Raw genomic sequence first — 22,195 nt, forward strand, 5'->3', positions numbered from 1 at the left:
TGTACACCCATGTTCCCAGAAATACCACTCACCACTTAAAAGTTAGAAGCAACCCCAGTGTCCATCGACAGATGAAGGAATAAATAAAATGTCCATCCATATAATGGAATATTATTCAGCTATAAAAAAGAGGGAAACTGATGCCTGCTACAACAAGGAAGAATCTTGACGACATTATGCTGAGTGAAATCAGCCAGTCACAAAAGGACAAATCCTATATGATTCCATTCATACGAGGGTCCTAGAGGACTCAGGTTCAGAGACAGGAAGTGGATGGTGGAGCCAGGGGCTGGGGGAGGGGATGGGAGTGAGTGTTGAATGGGGACAGAGGTTAAATTTGGGAAGATGAGAAAGTTCTGGAGATGGATGGTAGGGATGTTTGCACAACAAAATGAATGTACTTCAGTGCCGCGGAACTGCACACTTAACGGTTAAGATGGTAATTTTATGTCATGTGTATTTTCCACAATTTTTTAAGTGAAAAAAGAACACAATGAAGCAGGATGAAGGACCTGCAGCCTCCATACCCGTGGGGACAAATCCCCCAGCGTCGTGTCCAGCAAAAGGAGCTGACAGACAGGATGCCTCTGCCCGCCTTTCTGATGGGGCAGTGGGAGGCTGCCCTCTGGGGTGTGATCAGATTCTTGGTTCCGGTGCAGGTGACATGTGTGCTCAGTGTGTGAACGTTCATAGAGCTGTACACCTAGGACCTGTGTCTTTGCCTGGATGTTACCTAATGTCAACTTTAAAAAGTTAAAAAAAAATGCAGACACCTGGGCTGCCTTGAGGACCCAGAATCTTGGGGAGCGGCCCAGGAATGGGCACTTTTAAAACAAGTGAAACAAAAGGGGGGCAAAGAGAGAAACTTCCAGGAGCCAGGGGCCAGGGGAGGGTGTCCATCCCACTGTGGGGCTGCAAAGAGGGGTGGGTGCTGGGCACTGAGGGGTTCAGCCCATAAGCCCATAGCCTCCTCCCAGAACACGGGCTGCCAAAGACAAGCCCAGAAGCCAGGTTCAGAGCCAGCCCAGGGCAGGAAGCTCCTGGTGGGCGGCACCTTGTGGGGACCTCGTTCTTAGCCTCTGGGCCAGCTCCTCCCTCCTCCCACAAGTGCATCATGCTCAGGGAGCCTGGTTGTGAGTTTCTTGTCACACCGCCCTCCCTTCTTTGTTGAGCAGGTGGCCAGGAAGTGGCTGGCGCTGGCCTGAAGCCCCCGGGGCCCTCTTCCAGCCTCTCCCCAGTGGAGGCAAGCATGGGGAAGGCCAGCCTCTAGTGAGAGGGGCTGCTTCATCCCCTAAGCAAAGTGGGGTAATGTCTCCCATCCTGCACGTCAAGATGCTGCCAGGGAAGGGATCTTCTGGACAGTTGCCCTGGTAAAATGAAAACGAAACAGAAACAGAAGCAAGGGTGAAAAAAAAAAACACCCCAGAAAATAGGTGTTGGCAAGGACAGGGAGAACCCGAATTTCTCCCACCCTGCTGTTGGGAATGCAAATTGGTGTAGCTGCTGCCAAAAATAGTCTGGCAGTTGTCCGCAAGTTAAACCTGGAGTTACCGTACGGCTCAGCGATTCCACTCCGAGGTACGCACACGAGAGAGGTGAAAACGGGTACTCGGATGTTTCACTCATAGCAGCCGAAAGGGGGAAGAGCCCATGTGTCAATCCACTGCCCCGTGGATAAGCAAAATTTGGGCTCTTACATGATGGATTATTCAGCCATAAAAAGGAAGTCCTGACACAGGCTGCAACATGGATGAACCAAGAAATCCTGCCCAGTGGAAGAAGCCAGGCACGTGCTGTAGGATTCCACTGATATGAAACATTCCGAACAGGAGATTCCATCGAGATGGAGAGCAGACTGGGGGCTGCTAGGGGCTGGGGGAGGATGAGGGAGTGACTGCAATGGGTACAGGGTTTCCTTTCAGGGTGAGGACATGTTTGGGAACTAGATGAAGGTGGTGGTTCCACAATATTGTGAACATGCTAAATGCCACTGAATCGCTCACTTTATAAAGGTAAACTTTATGTGACATGAATTTCACCTCGATGAAAACAGACGCAGCTGTAATCACAGGCTCTGTGCAGCCATGGACCCAGGGAACTGACCCCCTGCCCAGAAGAGCCCCGCCCAGGAAGTGCAGCCCCGGCACCTGCATACCCACCTGCCTGGGGCCTCCTGGTCCCCCAGCACCATGCCGGAAGTCACCTTGCTCCACTCCAGCACAGGCGACCCTGGGCTCTCGGAGGCTTCCAGGCCCTAAAGCAGAGGAGGATGCAGTCAGAGCCCCGCCCCATGCCAGAAGACCCCAGACCCTGTCTCTCAGCCTCAGAGCCAGCCTTGGCCTCCATGAGGGTCTCAGGCTGGACATCCCAGGGTCCCCTCTTTGTTGGCAATGGGGGTCCCTCCAGAGCTGTCATAGCCAGGGAGGAAGGTGTCTCAGGCTTTGGGGGAGCTTGGTGGCTGAGCTGGCCAGTGGCACATACCCTGGACTGTGCAGAATGAGGGACAAAGGTCACGATGCCAGGGGTTGTCTGGGAGACCACAGGGACCGCTTTGCACAGAACAGCCTCCCTCTGCTTCCTGTAGATGTCCTGCAGCCTCTGGTTTCTCAGCTCCAGTGCACGCATGGCCGAAGCCTTCTCCTCCAGGGCTTGCCGCCGCCAGGCCACCGTCTTCTGGCGCATGAACTCTCGCAGGGATTCAGAGCTGTGGGGAGGGCCCAGGGGCCCCCGGGGCTTTGGGCAGGGCGGGGGTGGCCGCCCCTCTTTCTCTTTCCCAGGTGTGTTCCAAACGGCACCCTGGCTAGGCCTTGGCCAGGCCAGCTTCGCCCCCGAGGAGGGCAGCAGGGAGCCTCTGGCCCTGCACAGGGGGCTGGCCTCCTGCGTGAAGGAGGTGCTCCAGGGCCGCCAGGTGGGAGGGCTCAGCCTTTCCAAAGAGTTCCATGGTCTTCGGGTAGGGGCCTCCAGGCCTTCACAAGTGGCCCAGGCCCTCTGCGGACCAGAGGCCTGCCCGGCCGAGGCGCTCCAGGGCCGCTGCGGAAAGGGGCCCAACCTCTCATGGGGGCTCCCAGGCCTCTGAAAGGAGCGATCCTGTCCATGGGCTGCCCAGGCCCTCTGTAGACCAGAGGCCTGCCTGGCCAAGACGCTCCAGGGCCTCTGGGGGAAGGAGTTCAGCCTTTCAGTGGGGCTCCCAGGCCTCTGGAAGGAGAGGTCCCGTCCGTGGGCCGCCCAGGCCCTCTGCGGATAGGACTCCCGCCTGGCCACGGTGCTCCAGCACTGCCCAGTGGGGAGGCTCCCAGCCCTCTCTGAGGTGGGTATCCCCCCCGTCGTGGCCCGAGGGCTCTTAGTGAAAGACCCCCGTACATCTGGGGAGCTCCAGGGGCCCTGCCGCCTTCTGCCCCTCAGGTTCCGCAGCTCCAGCCCTCGCCATGGGTGGCGGTCCCGGGCCAGCTCCAGCCCGACCTGGATTTGCTGGCGGAGGTCTCGAAGGATGGCCATAGCAGCCTGGATGTCCACGGGCGGACGGCAGGAAGGCAGGTTGGGTGTGTTGGCAGACACCTGCGGGTCACTGTGGACAGAGGCTGGACTAGGTGTCCGGGGGCGGACAGGGGAGCTCTCACTCACTCCAACCTTCTTGGTGTGTCCTGCAAAGACAGGCAGTCACCGGGGTGGTGGGAGCTGTGGGGCTCCGGGACGGCCAAGCCAGCCCACCATCCCAAGGCCCCCTCTTAGCTCTGCACTCATCATCCACTTGCAGAAGCCCTCTGGGGGCAGGTGCCACATCTGGGTGATTCAAGGCTGTGTCTGGGCACCTGGCACAGAGCCATCTGCTCTGAACGTTGTGAAAACTGAGCACGGGGGTGAGGTAACACGTCTGCTGGGAGCTGCTGGGGCTCCCAACCTGCAGTCCTTGAGTTGGGAAAGCCCAGAGGCCATTCATGCTCTGCCTTCTGTGAGCCAAAAGGGTGCCTCTCAGCGACAGAAATCCTTTCCTTAGGCTTTTAAACATAGCAACCCCTCAAAGGCCCCATCTGGTGGTAGGTTTGCAGGGCGTTTGACGGGTTGCTGAGAGAGAGGTGCTGCTCCCACACCCTGACTCCACGGCTTCCTGGGCACCTCCCTCCGTGCCCACCTGCCAGATGCCTCAGGGCAGAGCAGAGCTGGGACGGAGGCACAAGGTAACCAGCTCTGCGGCAGGGGTCCGGTCTCTAAAGGGCGCCTTGCTCTGGAGCCTGGGGAGGGCAGGAGGGGCCCAAGCAGAGTTTGTCACCAGAGTTCGTCTTTTTCTCCAGGTGTAAACACCAACCAACTCAGAATCTTAAACAGAAAACACACACACAGCCAGATGCCCGGGGCCCTCTGAATGCTGACCCAGACAGGGAGGCTGGAGGCTCCCACAGATTCCAGAGATCAATTCACATGTTCCTGGAGGGGACAGTGTGAAATCCCTCGTGTCCAGACCTCCCTGGGGCTGGGCGGCACCCTCAGCCACTAGCTAGCAAGAGGCAAGTCTGAGTCCCAGCTGACCTTGAAATGTGACCTGACTTCTCTGACCCTTGAGGGTAATAAAACCTGCTCCCTATGGATTTGTCTGTAAAACATTCAACCCTGGCCCGGGCACACACTCAGGAAAGGCTGGCCAGTAATAAAGACAGTCACCAGCACAGGCTGGGCTCACACAGGGCGAGAGGGGTAGTAATGTTATAGCTGGCCACTTGCCCTGAGCCAGAGGAGATTAATTTGTTTTTAAACCGGTGAGACTCAGTAGGAATAGAAGGTGGGGGCTCCCAGAAGACACCCAGGCTGACCAGGGTCCCAGAGAGGGTGCAAATAGACAACCACTGCACCGCAAACACAAACGAGTTTTCTTTAATAAATGTTGTCTTTAATAAAAGTTTTACTTCATAATCCCAAGTTATGCCCACCAAATGCCATTATCATTACAAACCTGTCCACAAGGGCCCTGGCAGAGGCAGGAAGCGGCGGCAGGCCTTGCGCTCACGTGACACACACACACATGCACACATGCAGAGAACACAGACACACGCACGTCGACACACACGCGGCATGGGGTGGGAGTGCAGCCCAGGCAGCACCACAGTAAACATTACCACTCAGGCCAAGATGGGGCCCCTGGGGAGGGGGCATTTCTGCCAAGCGAGAGTGAATGGCAATAGAGACAGTCACCTAGCACGCACTGCACCCAGCCCGTACATGGCGCCCTCCCCCGCCCAGACCTGAGACATCAGCCACGGGCCTGAAGGTGCGGCTCCAGGAAGGGGAAGGACACAGAGCCACGCCCTCCCTACGCCACGCCCCCAGGAGGGCCCTGAGACTGCGCTTTGGCCACGCCCCCCGTAAGCCGCACCCCTGGGACAGCCCTCTAGACCATGCCTTTCCTTGACACCACACCCCCGGAAAGGACCCTGCGGCCATCTCTTTGACCGTGCCACCTGTAAGCCGCGCCCCTCCCTGAAGCCACGCCCTCCACCCCCAGGGCCCTGGGGACTCAGGAGCGCGGTCTCAGGAGTCTCAGCCTTGGGTTAAGTCCTGGCTTTTTGGATCACTCGCCATTGGCCTTGGGCAAGTGACTTAACTTCCCCGCGCTTCAGTTTCCCCATCTGTAAGCACCTCCCCACAGGGCCACAAGGATGCAGAAGCGGTCTCTCTCACTACAGGAGCTGCCCCAAAGGCTCAGGATTCTGCTGATCAGGGCTGAGTCTGGGACGGCCCCCGGGGCCACATGTGAGCCTTGAGCGTGGGACCTGTGGGACTGGGCTCACAGGCGAGGGTCCTGTTTCCTGGCCTCATAGTTGCTGCACTACACAAAAATGGTCACCTCCCTTGGTGGGGGAGGGAGGGCAGAGACCGCTGCAGGTGCCGAGGGGCCGCCTGCTGGTCAGGCCCCTCTCAGCGCCCCCACCCTCTGGCCCCTCCATCACCAGCTTCCCCGTTAGTTCGCCAGAGGGGTCTAGGTCAATAAATGGGCCCTGATGGGCACATTTTTTCTACCGCGGAGCAGTTTAATGGCAATTAATTTTTTTACGAGAGGATTTTTAATCTGTGGAAATGGATGAAGTCCCCAAGTGCCCTGTCAGAGTTCCAGGGCCGACCTAATCTATGATAAAAAATGCAAAGTGAGGTGACATAATCTGAAATTAAATACCGGGCTTCATTTTCCTTCTGCCTGGATGGATGAATATTTTATAACTATTGTGATTTAATTTTTTGTTAACTACAGCAAATTTCTAATTCACCCAATTCCCAAGTCCTGTGGCTCTGACCTCTGAACCCAGACTCATCTCTCCTTAGCCCAGCTGTGACTTCGTCACTGACAGAAACTAATGGTCAGCTCCGTTAGGGTGACACAGCGGTTACGGTGATGAATGCGGCCCGTGGCACGCCCTTTCGACCCAGTGACAGGCAGAAGGCAGGTCATTTTTCAAGTGAGCCATTAAAATAAAACAAACCAAGAAGTCGGGGGTGGGGAGCAGTAGACATGATGCAGAGAATTGTTATAATTTGTGCTTTTTCAGTGGACTTCTAGAAACTTCTCTGTGTCTCCCAGCATCCCTCACTCTCCGGTTCCAGAGGTTTTCCCTGTGCATCCCCACCTGGCTCAGGGCCCACCTCCAGTGAGGCACAGAGGAGGAAAACAGTTACTCAAAGCGCTGGAACCACGGGTCTGTCTGCGAGCAGCGGAGGCGGGTGTCTGATGATGTGGGCAGACCACCCCCGGCCCACTCCCGTCCAGGACTGTGATCTCATGCCCTGGGGAAACTGAGGCACAGAGATGCTCAGGAACAGCTGGAAAGTTGCCCCCCAGCACCCTTACCAGGGTCCCACAGAGCAGACTCAGCTCCAGGCGGGTAGAGTTCTCCCCACCTGTGGGGCTCTCGCTGGTGTCCCCAAAGCCCATGGTACAGCGGTCTCCGAGCCCAGGCCCTGAAGGTGGGCCTTAAGCAGATGCCCAGGTGTGGTCCCAGGTACACACAGCTGGGTGCCTTCAGGTGGGGAGAACCACCCTGGAGCTAGATGGGTCAGGGCCCAACCCTGGCTTGCCTATGTAACCCTGGGCAGGCTGTTGAATCTCTCTGAGCCTCAGTTTCCTCATCTACAGAATGGGAGCAGGCCGCCTTCCTCCAGGGAGAGATGTGAGGATCTCCTGGGCTGATGTCGCTTGAGTGAGTGGTACTCACGGAGCCCAGGACTGAGCGAGACCATGCCACCCTGGCCCAGAATGTTCTGAAGGAAAGCCCCAGAGGGAGGCAGCCCCCTCCATTCACCCCACAAGCCCAACAGACCTACCCAGGCTGGGCAGCTGGGTCTTTGCTGGGTGACCAGCCCTGCCCAGCCCTCAGGGGAGAGACACCTGAGGCGGGAATCCCTCTGTTACCGCAGCCCAGCACCACTAAGACCTCTGAACAGAACCCTCCCGGGTCGTGTTTGTGAAACACCGTCACACGCAGACAGCGGCACGCCACCAAGTGTTCCCAGGAGGCGGACACTGCCCAGCCTTTCCCAGCACCAGGTGCCCAGGGAAGCAGCCATCCCACGCTTGCAGCCTAGAGTCTAAATCTTAAACCAAGCCGACTGGGAAATGAATCACACTTCCCACCTTGAAGGCAGCAAAACGGCCACAGCTCGTCAAGGGATAGCAAGTCACAGGAAAGCAAGCTTGTCTGTCCACCAGCACATCATGAGCCACTCGGTTCACGCCCGCCTTTCCAGGGAGCAGCCAGTGCTGCACCAGCCGTCCTGGCTCCGGACACAAGCCAGGCGCTCACCTCCTGAGCCTGGACCATAACCGCCTGTCCCCACGCCCTGCCAAGCCCCAAGTGGGCCAGCCCTACCTGTGTCTTTGGCAGGTCTCCTAGGGGTGGATGGCTTGGGGGCCTTCTCTCTTTTGCAAGAACTACTTTTCATCCTTTTGTTTTTTTCCTGCAGAACTTCAGCAAGAGGAGACAGAGGGAAGGAAGGGAGAGAGGGTTGAGTAGCAACACAACACATGAATTAGCCTGCTCACCAGCCGGCGGGCATACCCGACTGTCCGTCCTTTCTTGGCCTTCTTTGTGGGGCCACCCCTGGGACCCTCCCCACCAGTGGCAGGCCTGGTCTCACCTTGCCCTCCCTCTCAGCGCTAACTGTGCACAAATGCGCACAAATTCCAAGAGCCCCCAAGCACAGCCACGGCCTCCCATCTCGGTCTCCCACAACCGTCTCAGGGCCAGCCCACAGTACTCATGTTTGTTGAATGAATAAATGACCGAATGGGCCCCCAAGTGAACCCATGGCGTGGCAGCCAGACAGACAGAACATCAGCTCCACAGGGAGAAGCGGGGTGAGAGCTAGGCCCAGAGGGGCCTTCGCATGGCGGGATCCTGGCTGGACAGCTGGGGATATGAGATCCCAAGGCGGGGAGGCTGTCCAAGTCCCACGGCAAGCACAGAGGTCGACTGGGGTGGACCGGCTTCCCATGGGCCAGTGTGGCCACTTTCCCTGTGCCATTTGGCCTCATTCGTCTCTGTTCACTGGTGGGTGGGTGCTGCGTCCATGAAGCACCAAAAAGCCAACTGGCCAAGAGTGCACGAGCACTGGGCCTAGCCCGTCGTGTCCCCGTGGGGCCGGGAAGCACCCGGAAAGACTGGCCGGAAGGACTCTCCAGGCCTGCGCGGAGCAGCTGGGTCCCAGACTCCGCTCATCCCTGCCTCCTCAGCACCCGACCCCCCTGGTGGGGGCCCTCGAGACCCAGGCCCACACGAAAGGACAAAGCCTAGAGGATTCCACTCACAGGACGCCTCTAGAGGAGTCGAAACCATAGAGACAGAAAGCAACTGTGCACTTGAACACAGATAAAATGGTCAATTTTATGTTATGTGTATTTTACCACAATTAAAAAGAAAAAAAAAGACCAGGCCCTGCCCCACACCCTGCTTCCAGAGGGTTCTAAGACTGGAAGGAGCTGTGACTGATGACACTGGGTGATGTCCCCGAGTGACCAAGGCCAAGTCCTGAATTTGGCGGATGGGCCTCAGTGGCCTCAGTGGAGTGGGGGCGGGGAGAATGGCCTGCTGGACCAGCTAAGGCCATTGGGGTCCTTGTGGATGGAAAAGGAGAGAGACGGGGGGCTCTCCGCGGAGCTGCTGTTGCCATGGTTAAACCAGAGCTGGGCTCAGGGACAGGGTTCTGCCCCTTGGCTTCCCTCAGGCCAGTCCCTCAGACCCCACCTAGGACTGTGCTTGGCTCACATACCTGGAAACATGTCTGTGGCTGCCACTCAACTCAAGCATCCACCAACCTTCGTCCTATCCTGGCCACCACAGCGCCACCTGGGTGGATGACGACTGTCCCTTAAGGATCTGACTCTCACCTCATCCTCCACCAACAGCCCCGTGGAAAACCCACACTGTTCTCCTGGCTGGAGACCCCGAAAACCTTGGGGCTCTAGGGCAGCCTGACCTCTGCTCCCAGGCCCTTCTCCATCCCCCATTCTGGGGTCTCTGAAATCGTGCTAGACTGTGGAGACAGCCTCCTCCATATGTGGCCCACCCTGCAAACCGAGCAAACCTGCCTGGCTCTCCACTTAAAACCCTCCAACCGATCCCGCTGCCGGGGACACCGAGGTTCCTTAACGCTGCTGCCCTCCAGCCCCCAGGAGTGGCCCCTGTCTGCCTTCCCATCCTCACCCTCCTCTTTGCTGATGGATGAGTGAGCCAAAACCTAGTGGTTCCCTTGGCCCCTCAACCCTTCCTCACCCATCCAAAAGTCTGCCAACCCCCTGCCGCCCCTTCAGCATCTCCTGTGGGACAGGCAGGCAGTGCCTCTTGCCTGCAATATGGAACAGCAGGCCCAGGAGCTGGAGGGCCTCAGGCCCAACTGGCCTGTGACACTGCAGGAAAGGCCTCACCTACTCTGTGCAGGAGACACCCCTGCCCAGGCCCACTGCCCCTTGAGCCCCAGTCTGCTCTAAGGGGCCTGCCTGGATTCCTTCCCTGCTCAGGAGGCAGAGGGCTAGAAATTGGGCTCCAGAAAGTAGCAGGCTGGGTTCAAATCCCTGCTTCACACCTTCATGGGTGAGGTCCTCTCTGACCCTCAGTGTCTTCATCTGTGAGTGAGGATCGTAATAGAGCCAATCGCACAGAGTGAGAGAGAAGCTGAATGGATAGCTCTGGATCCAGAACCGTGCTGGCCACACCTCAGCTTGAGTGTCCGACTGGGGGTCCCAGAATGGCTAACCTCAGGGCTACTCACCTGAGGCCAGGCGCTGGGAGGCCCGGGAGGGATCACACCCCTGGCCAGGGATTGCCTTGTCTTCAATTCCACTTTCAGCCTCACTCAGGATGCCTGAGCCTGGAGCAGAGTGACAAGAAAGTGCATCGTGAGGAGAGAGAATCCATGCAGAAATTTCCAGAGAAAGGTCCCCATTTGCCAGCCGCTCAAAAGCCTTGAAACACTGCCCCAGGCCTGAGAGTGCAGCCCACGGGCCGAGCCGGACAGGAACCAGTGCTCAGCTATGAAGCAGGCTAGCAGGGCCCTGTGTGCCCTCGGGCAGGCCCTGCATGCTGCTTGGACCACGTGCACGTGCACAGAGTCCTGTTTTCTCAAAGAGAAGTGATGACTTACAGGGACGCACCCCAAAGTGTCAATTAGGGCAACTGAAGGGAGGGAGGCCTTCGAGGAATAGTGGCTGTTTCTATTTCATTCTTTGTGCTTTCCAGATGTGCTGCCATAAACAGACAGACTTTAAGAAAAAAGTCACAAAAGGCCTAATCTTGCAGCATTCTACTCATGTTGCAAGAGGCCTTAGAGGAGTCAGGTCCAGAAAGACAGAAAGGAGGTGCTAGGGGCCAGGCGCTGGGGTGGGGAGGGGAGTGAGGGTTTAGGGAGGACAGAGTTTCAATTTGGGAAGATGAGAATGTTCTGGAGAAGGATGTGGTGATGATTGCACAACCCTGTGAGTGTATTTAGTGCCACTGAGCTGTGCACTTAAAGTGATCATGAGAGCAAATTTTATGTTGTGTTCTTCCACTGCAGTTTAAAATAACAGGAAGTATTATCTTAAAAATAACAAAAAAGAAACCATCTTCCCTGTCTCACCCACACAGTGAGAAAGGATGCAGGCCCGCCTCTTGGCTCAACAGAGAGGCTGAATTCTTTACATTCCCACCCTTGCCCTGGCCTTGGGCCGCTGCCCCAGGTCCTTTCCTTTGAGGACATAATCCCCTGCGGGCTCTTCAAGGTGTCCCTGACTGAGTCCCCACACCTGGCTGTGCCCCTTACCTGCCTACCCCACCCCAGACCCCTTCTCTGAGGCTGCAGCCTCCCCACCCAGGGGACCAGTCCCCCGGCCTCTGTGACCCTCCCCTCCAGACACCATCCTGCTGTTCCACCAGCCCACCCACTGATGAGTCAATTCTTCTTCGTTCCCAAGCCCGGCGGGGAGGCACCCCTGGGAAGACTCCATCCCGGCTCCTCCTCGGCTTCCCAGGCACAAACGGGCCGCGGGGCGCATTGCTCCGCCTTCCCCAGTTGGCCACCAGCCCAGGCAGGGCCACCCCCGTGCCGGCAGGCCCGGCCTCCAGCAGCCTGATCTAGCCCGCGCTCCCTGCCTCCCACACTGACCTGCGGAGGCCGGGGCTGGAGAGGGGTTTGTGTGCTTTCGGGCCTTTCTCCGGGGGGCTGGCGTGGGGGCTTTGTAGAGGCGCGAGGTGCTGGAGCGGGTAGAGGTGCCCAGGGAGGCGCAGCTTGCCTGCCGCCACGCCTGGGCCCGGATCTTGTCCCTCAGCAGCTCCAGCCGGGGGCTGCTCTCCCTGGGCCGCCGCGGGGGCCCCAGCGCGCGGGGGCCCCTCTCCCTCCAGGGCCCGTGGGGAGGTGTACACGACTCATGGCCCCCTGAGGAGCCAGAGAGGGGTCCCGACGACACCGAGCTGTCCCCATCCTTGGCCTCCTTGTCTGCTGACCATGCCGGGCGGCCGCAGGCCCTCCTCCGGGGGTGGGGCTCCTCGATGTCGTGAGACCAGGCCACGTGGGGGGATCCCCGCAGGGCGCCCGCCTGCTGGGCGGGCCCGGGCCGCCTCAGGGCAGCCATGACGCCATCCGTGGCCGCGGGTGGGAGGGGCCTGTCTTTCCTTGGGAGAGAGAGGCAGACACAGCCCATAAGGTGCGGAAACCAGGTGGTGCTGAGCAGAGCATCTGACGCCGCACCCCCGCTGCCTCCGGCACCCCTGCCGCTCCCCGTTTTCCTCTCTCAGACGGAGAAAAGTGCAAGGCGGCCAAGAAAATACCCCGTTGGTGGCAGTGCTGTGATGCTCTCTCTGGATCCAGACCGCCCCCTTCAAGGTGGGCTCTACAGGCCCCCCACAGGATGTGAGGAAACAGACCCGGGAGGAGGCTCGTGGCAGACGCCCTCGGGCCCCCGTCCTGGCTCCCGCACCAGCTCGCTGCCCTCGGGGGGAGCCCGGCCGTCTCCCCCGCAGTGCCTCCACCCCCGCGTGCTGATGCGTGCACCTAAGTCAGCACAGACGCTGCCTGGGCTTGGCACGGGCCTTCCTGACGGCTGGTCCTTGCCCAAGGGAGCGGGCGCCCTGCCTCTGGCTATCTCTGGGGTGAGGCTGGGTCCTTTCCCCCAGGCAGGTGGGCGGCATCCCCATGGCCAAGGATGACTTGGCTTGGTGGTAGGGCGGGGACTGAGGATGGAGCTGGTGAGCCTCCCCCACTCCGTCACCACCTGCCCTGGGGTCAGATGGTGTTTTCAATGGGAAGCCTCGAGGTCTGCACCCCAGCATCATCCCCTCTCAAGGCAAGCTGGCCGCTGCCCAGCTCCAGATGCCAGCCTGTCCTGGTCCCCTGGCCCATGATGGAAACCCTCAGGATGGTCATGGAAACTGGGCAGGCACAGTGGGCTGCCCAGCCCCGGGCTGGCAACAGCCTGGGGGGCCTTCCCAAGGAGCTGCCTCTCCGCGGGGTGAGAATTCCGGGTGGCTCCATGACAGCATAATAACGCTGTGTCACTCAGCAACAGAAAACCGGGTTCTGCAGCTCCTGCGGGGGCTGTGGGCAGCACCCCCCACCCCAGTCCTCCCAGGGTGCTGGGGCCAGTGGCTGCCATGCATGGTGAGTGAGCTGGCCAGGGCTGGGGGGTCAGGCTTCACCTGGGCCAGAGTGGGGACAAGGTGAGGGGCCAGGGGCAGGGGTGAGCAGGGGCAGGGGTGGGCTCAGTCCCCAGCTGGTGTCGGGGTCACGGCCCAGTTCCCGGTGGGGTCAGCCTGGGGTTCCGGGCACAGGAGTGAGGAGCCTGTTGGGGGCACGTCCAATGGCTGGCCCAGGGGATAAGCACTCTGGCCCTCACCCTTCCGGCCTCAGGGTGGCCAGGGGAAGCAGGTGCTGGCCTCTTGGCAACCCCTGGCACGAGCTCAGGGCCCCTTCCGACCACAGGAATCACAGCCAGAGAGGCCTGAGCTCCAGGAGCCCCAGGACCCGAGCTCCAGAAGAGCACCCCAGCCTGAGCAGCCTGCAGTGGGCTTCCTGTCACCTTTTCGATGACCCTGGCAGGGCAGCGCGGTGGGAAGGACACGGGGTCTGCAGTCAACTGGCCCTGGGCTCAGCATGGTCCCCCAAGGAGAGCTGGTTCAAATCCTGGCTCCGCCCTAGCCAGCGGTGTAACCTTGGGCAACCAGAGACCCCACCCCACCCTACCTCTGGGTATTGTGAGCATCTGGTGATTTCACTCCCACGGGAGGGCACTGTAGGGCGGCTGGCATTCACCAGCAGCCAGGGGGTGGCTGAGATGGTTATGAGTATTTATTAGTTTTAGGAACTGCCCTAAAGGCATTCCTGCCAGAGTGGCCCCGGAGAAAGGGAAGTTTGCAGCAAAAGACCCCCTAATTCCAGACAGGTGTGGAGAATGGAGAGCTGTCCTCAAGGCTCCTTCAAAAGGACCTGTCCTGGAAAACCAGAGACACCTGGAGACACTGCTGTCTGGGCAGGTTGCAGGGCGGGGCTCTGGTCACAGTTAGCTGCCAGCAGGAGGGGGATTGCCCCAGGACAGACGACCCTGCCTGAAATACGAGGTGGCGTCCCCTCCACTCTCCACCCCACTCAGCATCCCCTGTATTTGGGACCAGGGTAGGACATGCGCAAAGCCAGCCGACGCCCACGTCCAGCCTCCAGCCCTGGGGCCCTCGACCACATCTGGTGGCCCAGACAGATGACGTACCTCTGCCTGGCCGGAGTCCCACCCACTGCACTGGGGACATCACCAGGCGAGGCTGAAATGAAGCAGGTCCCATCCGTGTGTCTCTTTAGGACACTTGCAATCAGTGGGCGTCCGAGGGAGCTGACCCGGGGCAGCACAGGGGAGCTCAGGCTTGGCAGGCGGGCCCTTCCAGCAGAGGCACAGGCTAAGCACCCTCCTGCAGTGTCCTGGGAGCACACCCGGCCTGCAGACAGTTTCCACTGCACTGGGGTGGTGGGTCTTGGGACGTGGCAGCGAGCTCTGGGGGACATCACATGGGATGACCATGGGGTCCCCCACACAACTCTCAAGGTCTGGACAGCTGAGGGGAGGCTCAAAGACAGCTCCACCTCCTTAGTTCCCAAAGAGAGCCCCCCAGACCAGGTCAGAATCCCTCTGCGGCCTGGACAAGACGGAAGCCCATCCCCACAACCCTGCGGGAGGACCCCACCTTCTCTGCAGCCCCAGGGGTCACCCAAGCAGAGGCCTGGCCCCTTTACTGATGGGCCACCCCCCACCTCCGCCAGGCCCTCGGGCTTCCCCATCAGTTGGGGTTCGGTGGGGGGCTTTCTCCCAGTGTCCTCCCAGACTCTCCAGCCCTCCTCCCCTAAGGGCAGAGGGAAAGAGTCATTCTGAGCAGAAGTGGCAGGAACCTAGCAACCAGAAGTTTCTCCTAACAGATGGGCCTGGTGGCCCTTTTCTCCCCTCAGCAGGTCCGAAGCTGCCACCAGCAGTCAGCGGAGACCGACTTCTCCAGGAAGAGCCGGCGCCCTAAGTATGACGGGGCCGCCAGTTCAAACGCTCCACGGGCGATAAAAGCAAAATCATGGATACAAGCGTGTGGTGTGTGGTGAACTTGAAAACAAACCCAGCGGCCTTGACGACATGGCACTGGGAACTGGGACAGCCTGAGAACGTCCTTCTCTCTCCTCGCCGCCCACTTAGGCCGCTCCCGCCCGGACCCTCTGCTCCTCGCCCTCTCTCTGCCTGGGTGGCCACCCCGCTGTGCACTGCGCCAGTCGGCTCCTGCTGGGTCGCACTTCTCCAGGCTCTGAGAAGACTGCTGCTGGGCAGAGGCCCCAGCCCAGGGGTGAGGAGCCTCCCCCATGCACGTCAGGCCAGCGCTCGGCCACCCTGCAGCATCTCAGCTAAGCCTGGAGCTGCAGGCCCAGCCGGAGTTTTGCCCCATGTGGACCCAAGCCTCCCCCGGCTGGTGAGGCTCAGGCAGCCCCCCCGACCCCCTCCCTGGCTCGGGCCTGCCCAATGCCTCTCTCTCTCTGAGGAAGGTCCCGTCACCTGCACTGTGTGAGTGGGGCCCCGTTCATCTGTGCCCCCTCCACAGGGCCGGAGACGGCTGGGGGCCGGGGGGACCTGTGTGCAGATGCTCGTGGCTATGGGAGCCCCCAGCACTGCCCGGCCCCCCATGGAAGCGTGGTGATTCCATCTCACACTGTCCTGCCGACAGTCCTACGGGAGGAGTCCAGCTGCGTCCCAAAGGCTCAGCCACAGACTTGTGTCCAGTGCTCCGTCAGGGTCAGAAGCCGGACACCACGAGTCTCCACAACCAGTCACACCCCCGGGGCCAGGGAGACAGTGCCCATGGGTCTCCCAGACCATGCTAAGCCTGTCCAGGGCTGGGAGGGGTACCAGGTGTGGGCTTCCTGGCTGGGAGGGGCTGGCGCCGAGAGCAAACTGAACAGCGTCACGTCCCCCTGCCCTGCTTGTGGTGGACATACCAGGGGACAGTCCCAACTCCAGATACACCAGGTGCCAGCTGGTGCCCTCAGGCAGGTAGTTCAGTTTCTCATCAGGAAAGTGATTGCAACATTAGCCCCAACGTGGGCGGTTCTGGTGAGGGTCAGAGACCCCCGGTACTCAGCACCCTCTTGCTGGGCACAGACACAGAAAAGGGAGCCAGGCACCTCCGTCCCCACCCAACTCAGGCCTTGGCCATGCCTGTTTCCACGACACACCCCAACAGTGAGGCCAGAGATGGATGACCTACCAGGGTGGTTGTTTCTGTCCCTCGTTGCCAGGGGCCAGGCACGCCCACTGACCACACCCGCAGCTTGCTGCCCCATAAGAACTCCGGCTGGCTGGCGGGTGGGTTGGGGGTAGCGGAGTGGGGAGGGACTTCCTTCTGGAAGCTGCCCCAGCTCTGCTCTAATCAGCCACACTGTTTACTCCTCCCTGCCGTGCCCCAGGACAGTGAGCCCTGGGCAGGCCTGAGCAGGCTCGGGGACAGAGTTAGACCCCCACACCCACAGCAGCCGGGGCCCCAGGCTCAGAGACCACAGAGGAGTCAGCAGTGACAACGGCTGGCACAGGCCTAGACATGGGCATGGTACCGACAGCCACCTGCCAGCCCCAGCCCTGCGGGGAGCAGCAGTCCCCACAGTGGACACACCCACACTGGCCTGGCGCCCTGATGAGAGTCCTCAGGGGATCAGGCAGTGCCCAGAAGCCACCAGGCAGCCGGGGCCCCAGAGGGGGCACAGGGGCTGAGAGTCCAGAGGAAGCTGTCCGGAGGTTGTTCCAGGCTCAGGTCACATCGGGAAGTGACATGAAGATGACAAGGGCCCCTGGGCACCTGCACCCTGCTGCTCAGAAGCACCTCCCCTCTGACACATGCTGCACACAGAGACACCACACACACACAGGCACACCACACACAGAAACACACACACGACACACAGACACACAGCACACACATGCACACACACGCACACCGCCAGGGTCTGCCGAGCAGGGGCAAGCAGGGCAGTCCGGCTCAAGCTGCCCACAGGCTCCGTGCGGGTGTCTGGCCAGGGCGGCGCCCTCAGCCTCTACCTCCCTCTGTGCTCCACCAGCCACTTCCCAGGGGAGCCAATCGACTTCTCAGGCTGGTTGGGTCCCAAGGGCACTGGGAGCCAAACAGAAGGGGCAAGGTCAGGGTCAGGAACCTGGTGCCACAACAGGCAGCGATCTGGGAAGGCGGCTGGAGGAGGCTCGGCGGTGCTGTCTGGGAGGTGCTGATGCGCGACGGACAGAAGATGGGGCTGTGGGACGGGGGACTCTATAGTCAGAGGGGTGCAGGGACGGATGGAAGCACAGCTGGCCCCGTGCCTGGGCCCCAGCTCGGCAAACGCCCTCTAAGCAGCCGGGCGCCATGATGTCGCAGCCCAGTCTCTCCTGCTCAGGACACCCTGGGGACACCGTGCACTTCTGCCAAGCAGAGACCCATGGCCACACCAACAGGGAGAGGCCAGCGGGGCGCTCCCCCACCCCCAGGCCTGGTCAGCCTCCTGCCAGACCAAAGTTAGTCCCGGCCGCTGGGCCAGGCCACCCAGCATCCAGCACCAGCCGTTGCCTTGGGCACCTGCCAGGGGCCAGGCCCTGCGCCCAGCGTGTTCCCCAGGGTGACCCAGCCTCCACAACACAGCCCAGGAGGAAGCGCTGTCACCTTGCCCAAGGTCACACAACGCAGAGCACAGACACACCCTTGGCACCACCTCCCCCAAACTGGGAGCGCCCGTAGCAGAGATGAAGCCACTGAGCCCGGTGGCCCTGGGAAAGGAGCCTGTAGATCTGACATCCCTGCCCTGGGAAGCACAGCCATCCTCAGGGCTCAGAGTCACTGGGGCCAGGGCTTTAGGGGAGCAGGGCAGTGGGTCTCCTCCCTCCTAGCTCACCACCCTCCTGGATGGGAGACTTCCAGCAGGACGGGACGGCCCAGGGGGCCCACGGAGAGTTCACAGGCAGGGGTCCATGCAGAGCCGGTCCCATTGTTGGATAATGGACTTACCAGGCGGGACCAAATTCAGAACAATCCATCAGCCCCATTTGGGGCCCAAGTGTTTATCCCCACTTTACAGATGTGGAAACAGAGGGACCGTTTATTAGATTATAGTCTGATGCCAGCCCCACAGTGGGACCTGAGCCCAGAGGCGGGGTTGCCCAGTGGGTAGGGCCAGAGGGCACTCAGGAAGTCTCAAGTCCTCAGAGAGAGCCCCCAGACAGGGAGATCCCTCCCCAGGAGTGCAGGACAGAGTAGGGACGGCTGGCCTGCACTCAACCAAGTCCACGGAAGAAGGAAGGGCTACAACCCCCTCTCCAATCTGCCTGCACCCCCACCCTGTTCACAGGCCCCTCCCCAGCCCCGAGGTGCCTGGGGCAGGCCAGGCGGGGCTCAGGTAGAGGCCCCAGAGTGCTCACCAGCTGGAAGGCTCCAGGCCTCCCTCTCCATGGGAGGACGCCAGGCAGGAGTCGTGGCTCAAAGGCCAGCGGGAAACAGAGCACAGGGACTGGGGTACCTGCTCCTCCAGGTCCACGGGAGGTCGGCCAGCAGCCAGGAGGGAGGCCCGCCCTACGTTGCCAGAGAAACCAGGGCGTCCAATCGTGTGGGCTCCTCCCCCAGGCCTGCTCAGAGCCTAGGGGACCAGGGCCAGGCACCAGGGCCCTCACCTGCACAGGCGCCCCGCCTTGGGGGAGGCGCACACCTGGGGCACTCCTCCCCACTGGCCCCGGGCACGGCCCAGAACCCCGCCCCAGCCAGAGCGGGCAGGTGCGCACTCGGCAGAGAAGGTGAAGGGGAGGGTCTCCAGGGCATCCAGAGCCCAGCCCTCGTGTCCTAGTGGGCCTCTGGGCCCCTCTAGCTGCTGCCCCCTGAATTCACCCTCCTCCCCAGAGACCCTCCCACCCGGGGCTGTGGCGGCTCGGAGCCAGGGGGCTGGAGGCAGATGGGTGCCGTCCGGCTGTTCTGACACGGTGTGAAGCACAGGTCACTGGGACAGCTCACGCCTCCAGAGTAGCCCTCTGGGCAGGCGGAGGTCGGGGGAAGGCAGGCACAAAGCGCTGCAAGGTTCGGTCACACCAAACTCCCTCTGGTGAAGCCCCTCGCGTGCTTCCTCGGGGCCGGTGGGGCGGCCTCGCTGGAGTTCGCAGGGAGGTCTTGGGGTGCTGGGCTTGGGATCTGCACGCTTCCCCGTGGCTCTCAGCTAGTTTTCCAACAAGAAATGCTGGTGAGTGTACAGGGGAGAGCGTGCTGCCTCCACTCCCTGCCCAGCACCAGCCACCGGCTCAGCGGGCAGGCTGGGGGCCCAGGAGTCCTGGGGGCAGGCAGCTGGCCCCACAAAGATCCGGTCCTGCCAACCAACCACGGGGGCAACGCCGGCAGGTGGCGCCCTCTCCCCGTCATGGCTAGGGAGCCAGCCCCACAAAGGGAAGCTGAGGGGGTCCCATAAGCCTCTGCTGTTTCTGCCACCACCCTATCTCCAGAGTTCTGTCCCCTCCCCCCAAAAAACTAGAAAAACCATCTTTTGCCAGGAAACCGTTCTTAGCATTCAGGAAATTGGGATTCGGGGACAGAGACTTGGAGCAGCCTGGGCTCTTAAATACTGAGAGGTATATCTGCCCCCTGGAGGCCGAATGGTGGGGCAGCAGCCCCTCAGCCCCTGGGAAGTTGTTGGACATCATCCCAGGAGAGCCGGACACCTAGAGACCTCAGACCAAAGCTGGGCCCTCCAAGTAAGACAATGCTCAAGGGCCAGAGGGTCCAAAGGGGGCCCACCTCCACGGTCGGCAGGTGTGGTGTCGGTACTCGGCACACCTGCCCAGGTCTGCCTCCGCCACCTCGAGCCAGGAGGCATCCATCACCAAAAGATGGACGGCCTCAGGGCGTGCACCCAGGTTGGCTTTGTCCATCATGTTCAGAGATGCAGGGAGACGTCCACCTGGTCTGAGGGCTGAATGTGGAGGCTGGAGCCTGCAGGGGGCTGGAGTTCCTCCCTGAGACTTTCTGGACCACCCCCCCCACCGCAAGCTGGCCGAAAACAATCCCAGCACCCCCAGGGGGCGGTGACAGTGCATCCGCCGTCCAGATTCAGCCTTCCCTGCCCCCCGGCGCCTGGCACTGCCCCGTGGGTGCCGGGTGCCTCGGCCCGGTCGCTGTCCCAGGCGACCACACCAGCCTGTGCAGCGTGAAGGGCCAGGAGCATCTCAAACTGGAATTCTGAGGTGGAGACTTCAGATCCAAAGAGCACCACAATTGAAAACAAATTAATTTATTTTCTTTGTTAAAAGGAAATGAGCCAATGCAGACCCTTTGAAGCAACTCTCCCAGCTGACGGGCCACCTCTTCAGTCCGTGGGTCCCAGGTCTGAGAACCGGCTCCTGGCCAAAACCACCAAGCCAGGGGTCGTGGCTTTTCACTGGGCAACCATGTTCTACTTCTCAGCCCTTCGTCCTCAATTTCCTCTGACAAATGTGAGAGTCCTTTCTCCAGGGGACCTAGAGTAAGTGTGCTGGGATGACCACAAGCCACAGGGCCAGGGTTGACACTGATGCCCAGCGACTCCCATCAGAGAGGCAACTAACAGGGTTCTGCCCAAAGTCCAGCTTACAGTGGGTCCACTGGGTCCAGTCCCACCCAGCGGTCACTTCCCAGTCTGTGGAGGTGTAAATGACACACCCCTACTTGTTCTGGGGGGTCAGAGCTAGCGTCGTGATCATCATGGGAAGGTCAAGGGGATTCTGTGAAGCTTCCCCGCTTCCTGTGGCCAAGAGAGTAAAGCAAACACGACGTCACCTCCCGGGGAGGGAGACGGAGAGACGGGTGCCTGCCTGGAGCAGCTGAAGGAAGCAGGGGGCTGGTCCCCAGCACCTCTCTACCTCATTCTCCAGTCCAGTCTCTGCCAGAAGAGACTAAATCCTGGAGGGTGACTCCAGACCAGAGAGCCGGCCAGTCTCTGGGGCAGGGTGCCGTGGCCCCGGGGACATGAGGCCCCACGGTGTGGGTTACTCATCCTCTCTGTAGACGATCTTCTCTTTGTGGGAGGCCTTTGTGCAGGTCTGCCCAAGGCTGTTTCACCCCTCAGCCCTGAGTCACAGGCACCCATCCATCCATCCATCTCATCAGTGGCGCAGTGTTGCTAGGCTGGCGGAACAAGACGCAGTGGGGGCATGGGCACTAAAGGCGGGGCCTCGGGCAGCAGCAGAGGCAATGGCCAGGCCCCGGAAAGAGTCCAAAGCCTGCTGCATCTGTGAAGGTGCTACAGGGCCAGGGGAAAGGGGCGTTCCTGGCGCCTCACTCTGCACGGAGGCCTCGCCATCTGAGGAAGAGAGTTTCAACCTGCTAGGGTCCAAATGTTGGTGTCCTCCCCAAATCTATACATGGAGCCCTAAGGCCCAGCGTGGCTGTATTTGGAGTGAGGAAGTAATTCAGTTTAAATGAGGTCATGGGGGAGAGGGCTGACCTGATAGGATAGGTGTCCTGACCAGACGAGACACGAGAGAGCTCACTTTCTCTCCCCGCCACGTTCATGGGTAGAGGAAAGACCACGAGAGGACATGATGAGAAGGTAGCTGTCTGCAAGCCAGAAGGTCCGAATCGGCTGGTGCCTTGACCTTGGACGTCCAGCCCCCAGGACTGTGAGAAATAAATGTCTGTGTTTAAGCTCTCCAGTCTGTGGTGTTTTGTTATGCAGCTTGACCTGACTGAGACACATGCCTGTTGAATAAGTCCTGGAGTGCTACTGGGCCCTGAGACGGATGCCTGGACAGATACCAAGCATGACGTGCCAAGGACTGTCCATCACGAGCTGGGTCCAGTTGGCCACCAGGGCCCAAGGGGGCTTTTGATGGTTCACAGTAGCTTCTTTCCCTAATTCCTGGTGAATCTGGCTCTGAGCTTTGACCAGTCCTGCAGGGAGAGGGAGGGACCCTGGCCCTGGGGTCCTGTGTCTGGGGAGGGAGGCCCCAACTCCCACCTCTCCTTCCTCCTTACAGCTTCCCCTCAAGCTGTCCAGGGCCAGACACAGCTCTTTTGGGAAATACCCATTCTGGGAGATTTGCAGTCAGAAGGAGGGCAGCGCTAACCACAGGTAGGAAGAGTAGGACTCAGACTCTCTCCAGACGAGGGACTCCCTAGGGTCTCACGTGGCCCCTCGCTTTGCTCCACTAAGGTTGCTGCTCCCGTACACCTCAACC

General features: G+C 60.4%; 1 protein-coding gene and 1 long non-coding RNA gene across 20 annotated transcripts in view; one reads left to right on the forward strand and one right to left on the reverse strand.

Annotated features, from left to right (window-relative positions):
* CCDC187 (coiled-coil domain containing 187) overlaps positions 1–18,643 on the reverse strand; it is a 52,573-nt gene extending 33,930 nt beyond the window's left edge. For 7 of the 16 annotated variants that reach the window (XM_074362525.1, XM_074362524.1, XM_074362517.1 and 4 more), the window contains exons 1-5: positions 11,620–12,218; positions 10,249–10,347; positions 7,851–7,946; positions 2,482–3,641; positions 2,160–2,254 (exon numbers count right to left, since the gene is read on the reverse strand). In XM_074362525.1, the coding sequence (XP_074218626.1) occupies positions 2,160–2,254; positions 2,482–3,641; positions 7,851–7,946; positions 10,249–10,347; positions 11,620–12,154 (1,985 nt within the window). In that variant the 5' untranslated portion in view covers positions 12,155–12,218. Of the gene's footprint in view, positions 1–2,159; positions 2,255–2,481; positions 3,642–7,850; positions 7,947–10,248; positions 10,348–11,619; positions 12,224–18,424 lie in introns of those variants that run through there. The other 9 variants (XR_012506598.1, XM_074362529.1, XM_074362522.1 and 6 more) reach the window with 8 other exon arrangements.
* On the forward strand, positions 11,383–17,677 carry LOC105069731 (uncharacterized). Of its 4 annotated transcripts, XR_006725189.2 has the most exons (5): positions 11,383–11,644; positions 12,249–12,336; positions 13,013–13,110; positions 13,432–14,278; positions 14,941–17,677. It is a non-coding gene; the product is annotated as an uncharacterized LOC105069731 (long non-coding RNA). The 4 variants fall into 4 exon arrangements; XR_012506599.1 differs by having other exon boundaries at positions 13,013–14,278; XR_006725188.2 differs by lacking the exon at positions 13,013–13,110.
* Positions 18,644–22,195: the final 3,552 nt, after the last annotated feature.

The sequence above is a fragment of the Camelus bactrianus genome, chromosome 4 (genome assembly GCF_048773025.1).
Source record: "Camelus bactrianus isolate YW-2024 breed Bactrian camel chromosome 4, ASM4877302v1, whole genome shotgun sequence".
Lineage (NCBI taxonomy): Eukaryota > Metazoa > Chordata > Mammalia > Artiodactyla > Camelidae > Camelus > Camelus bactrianus.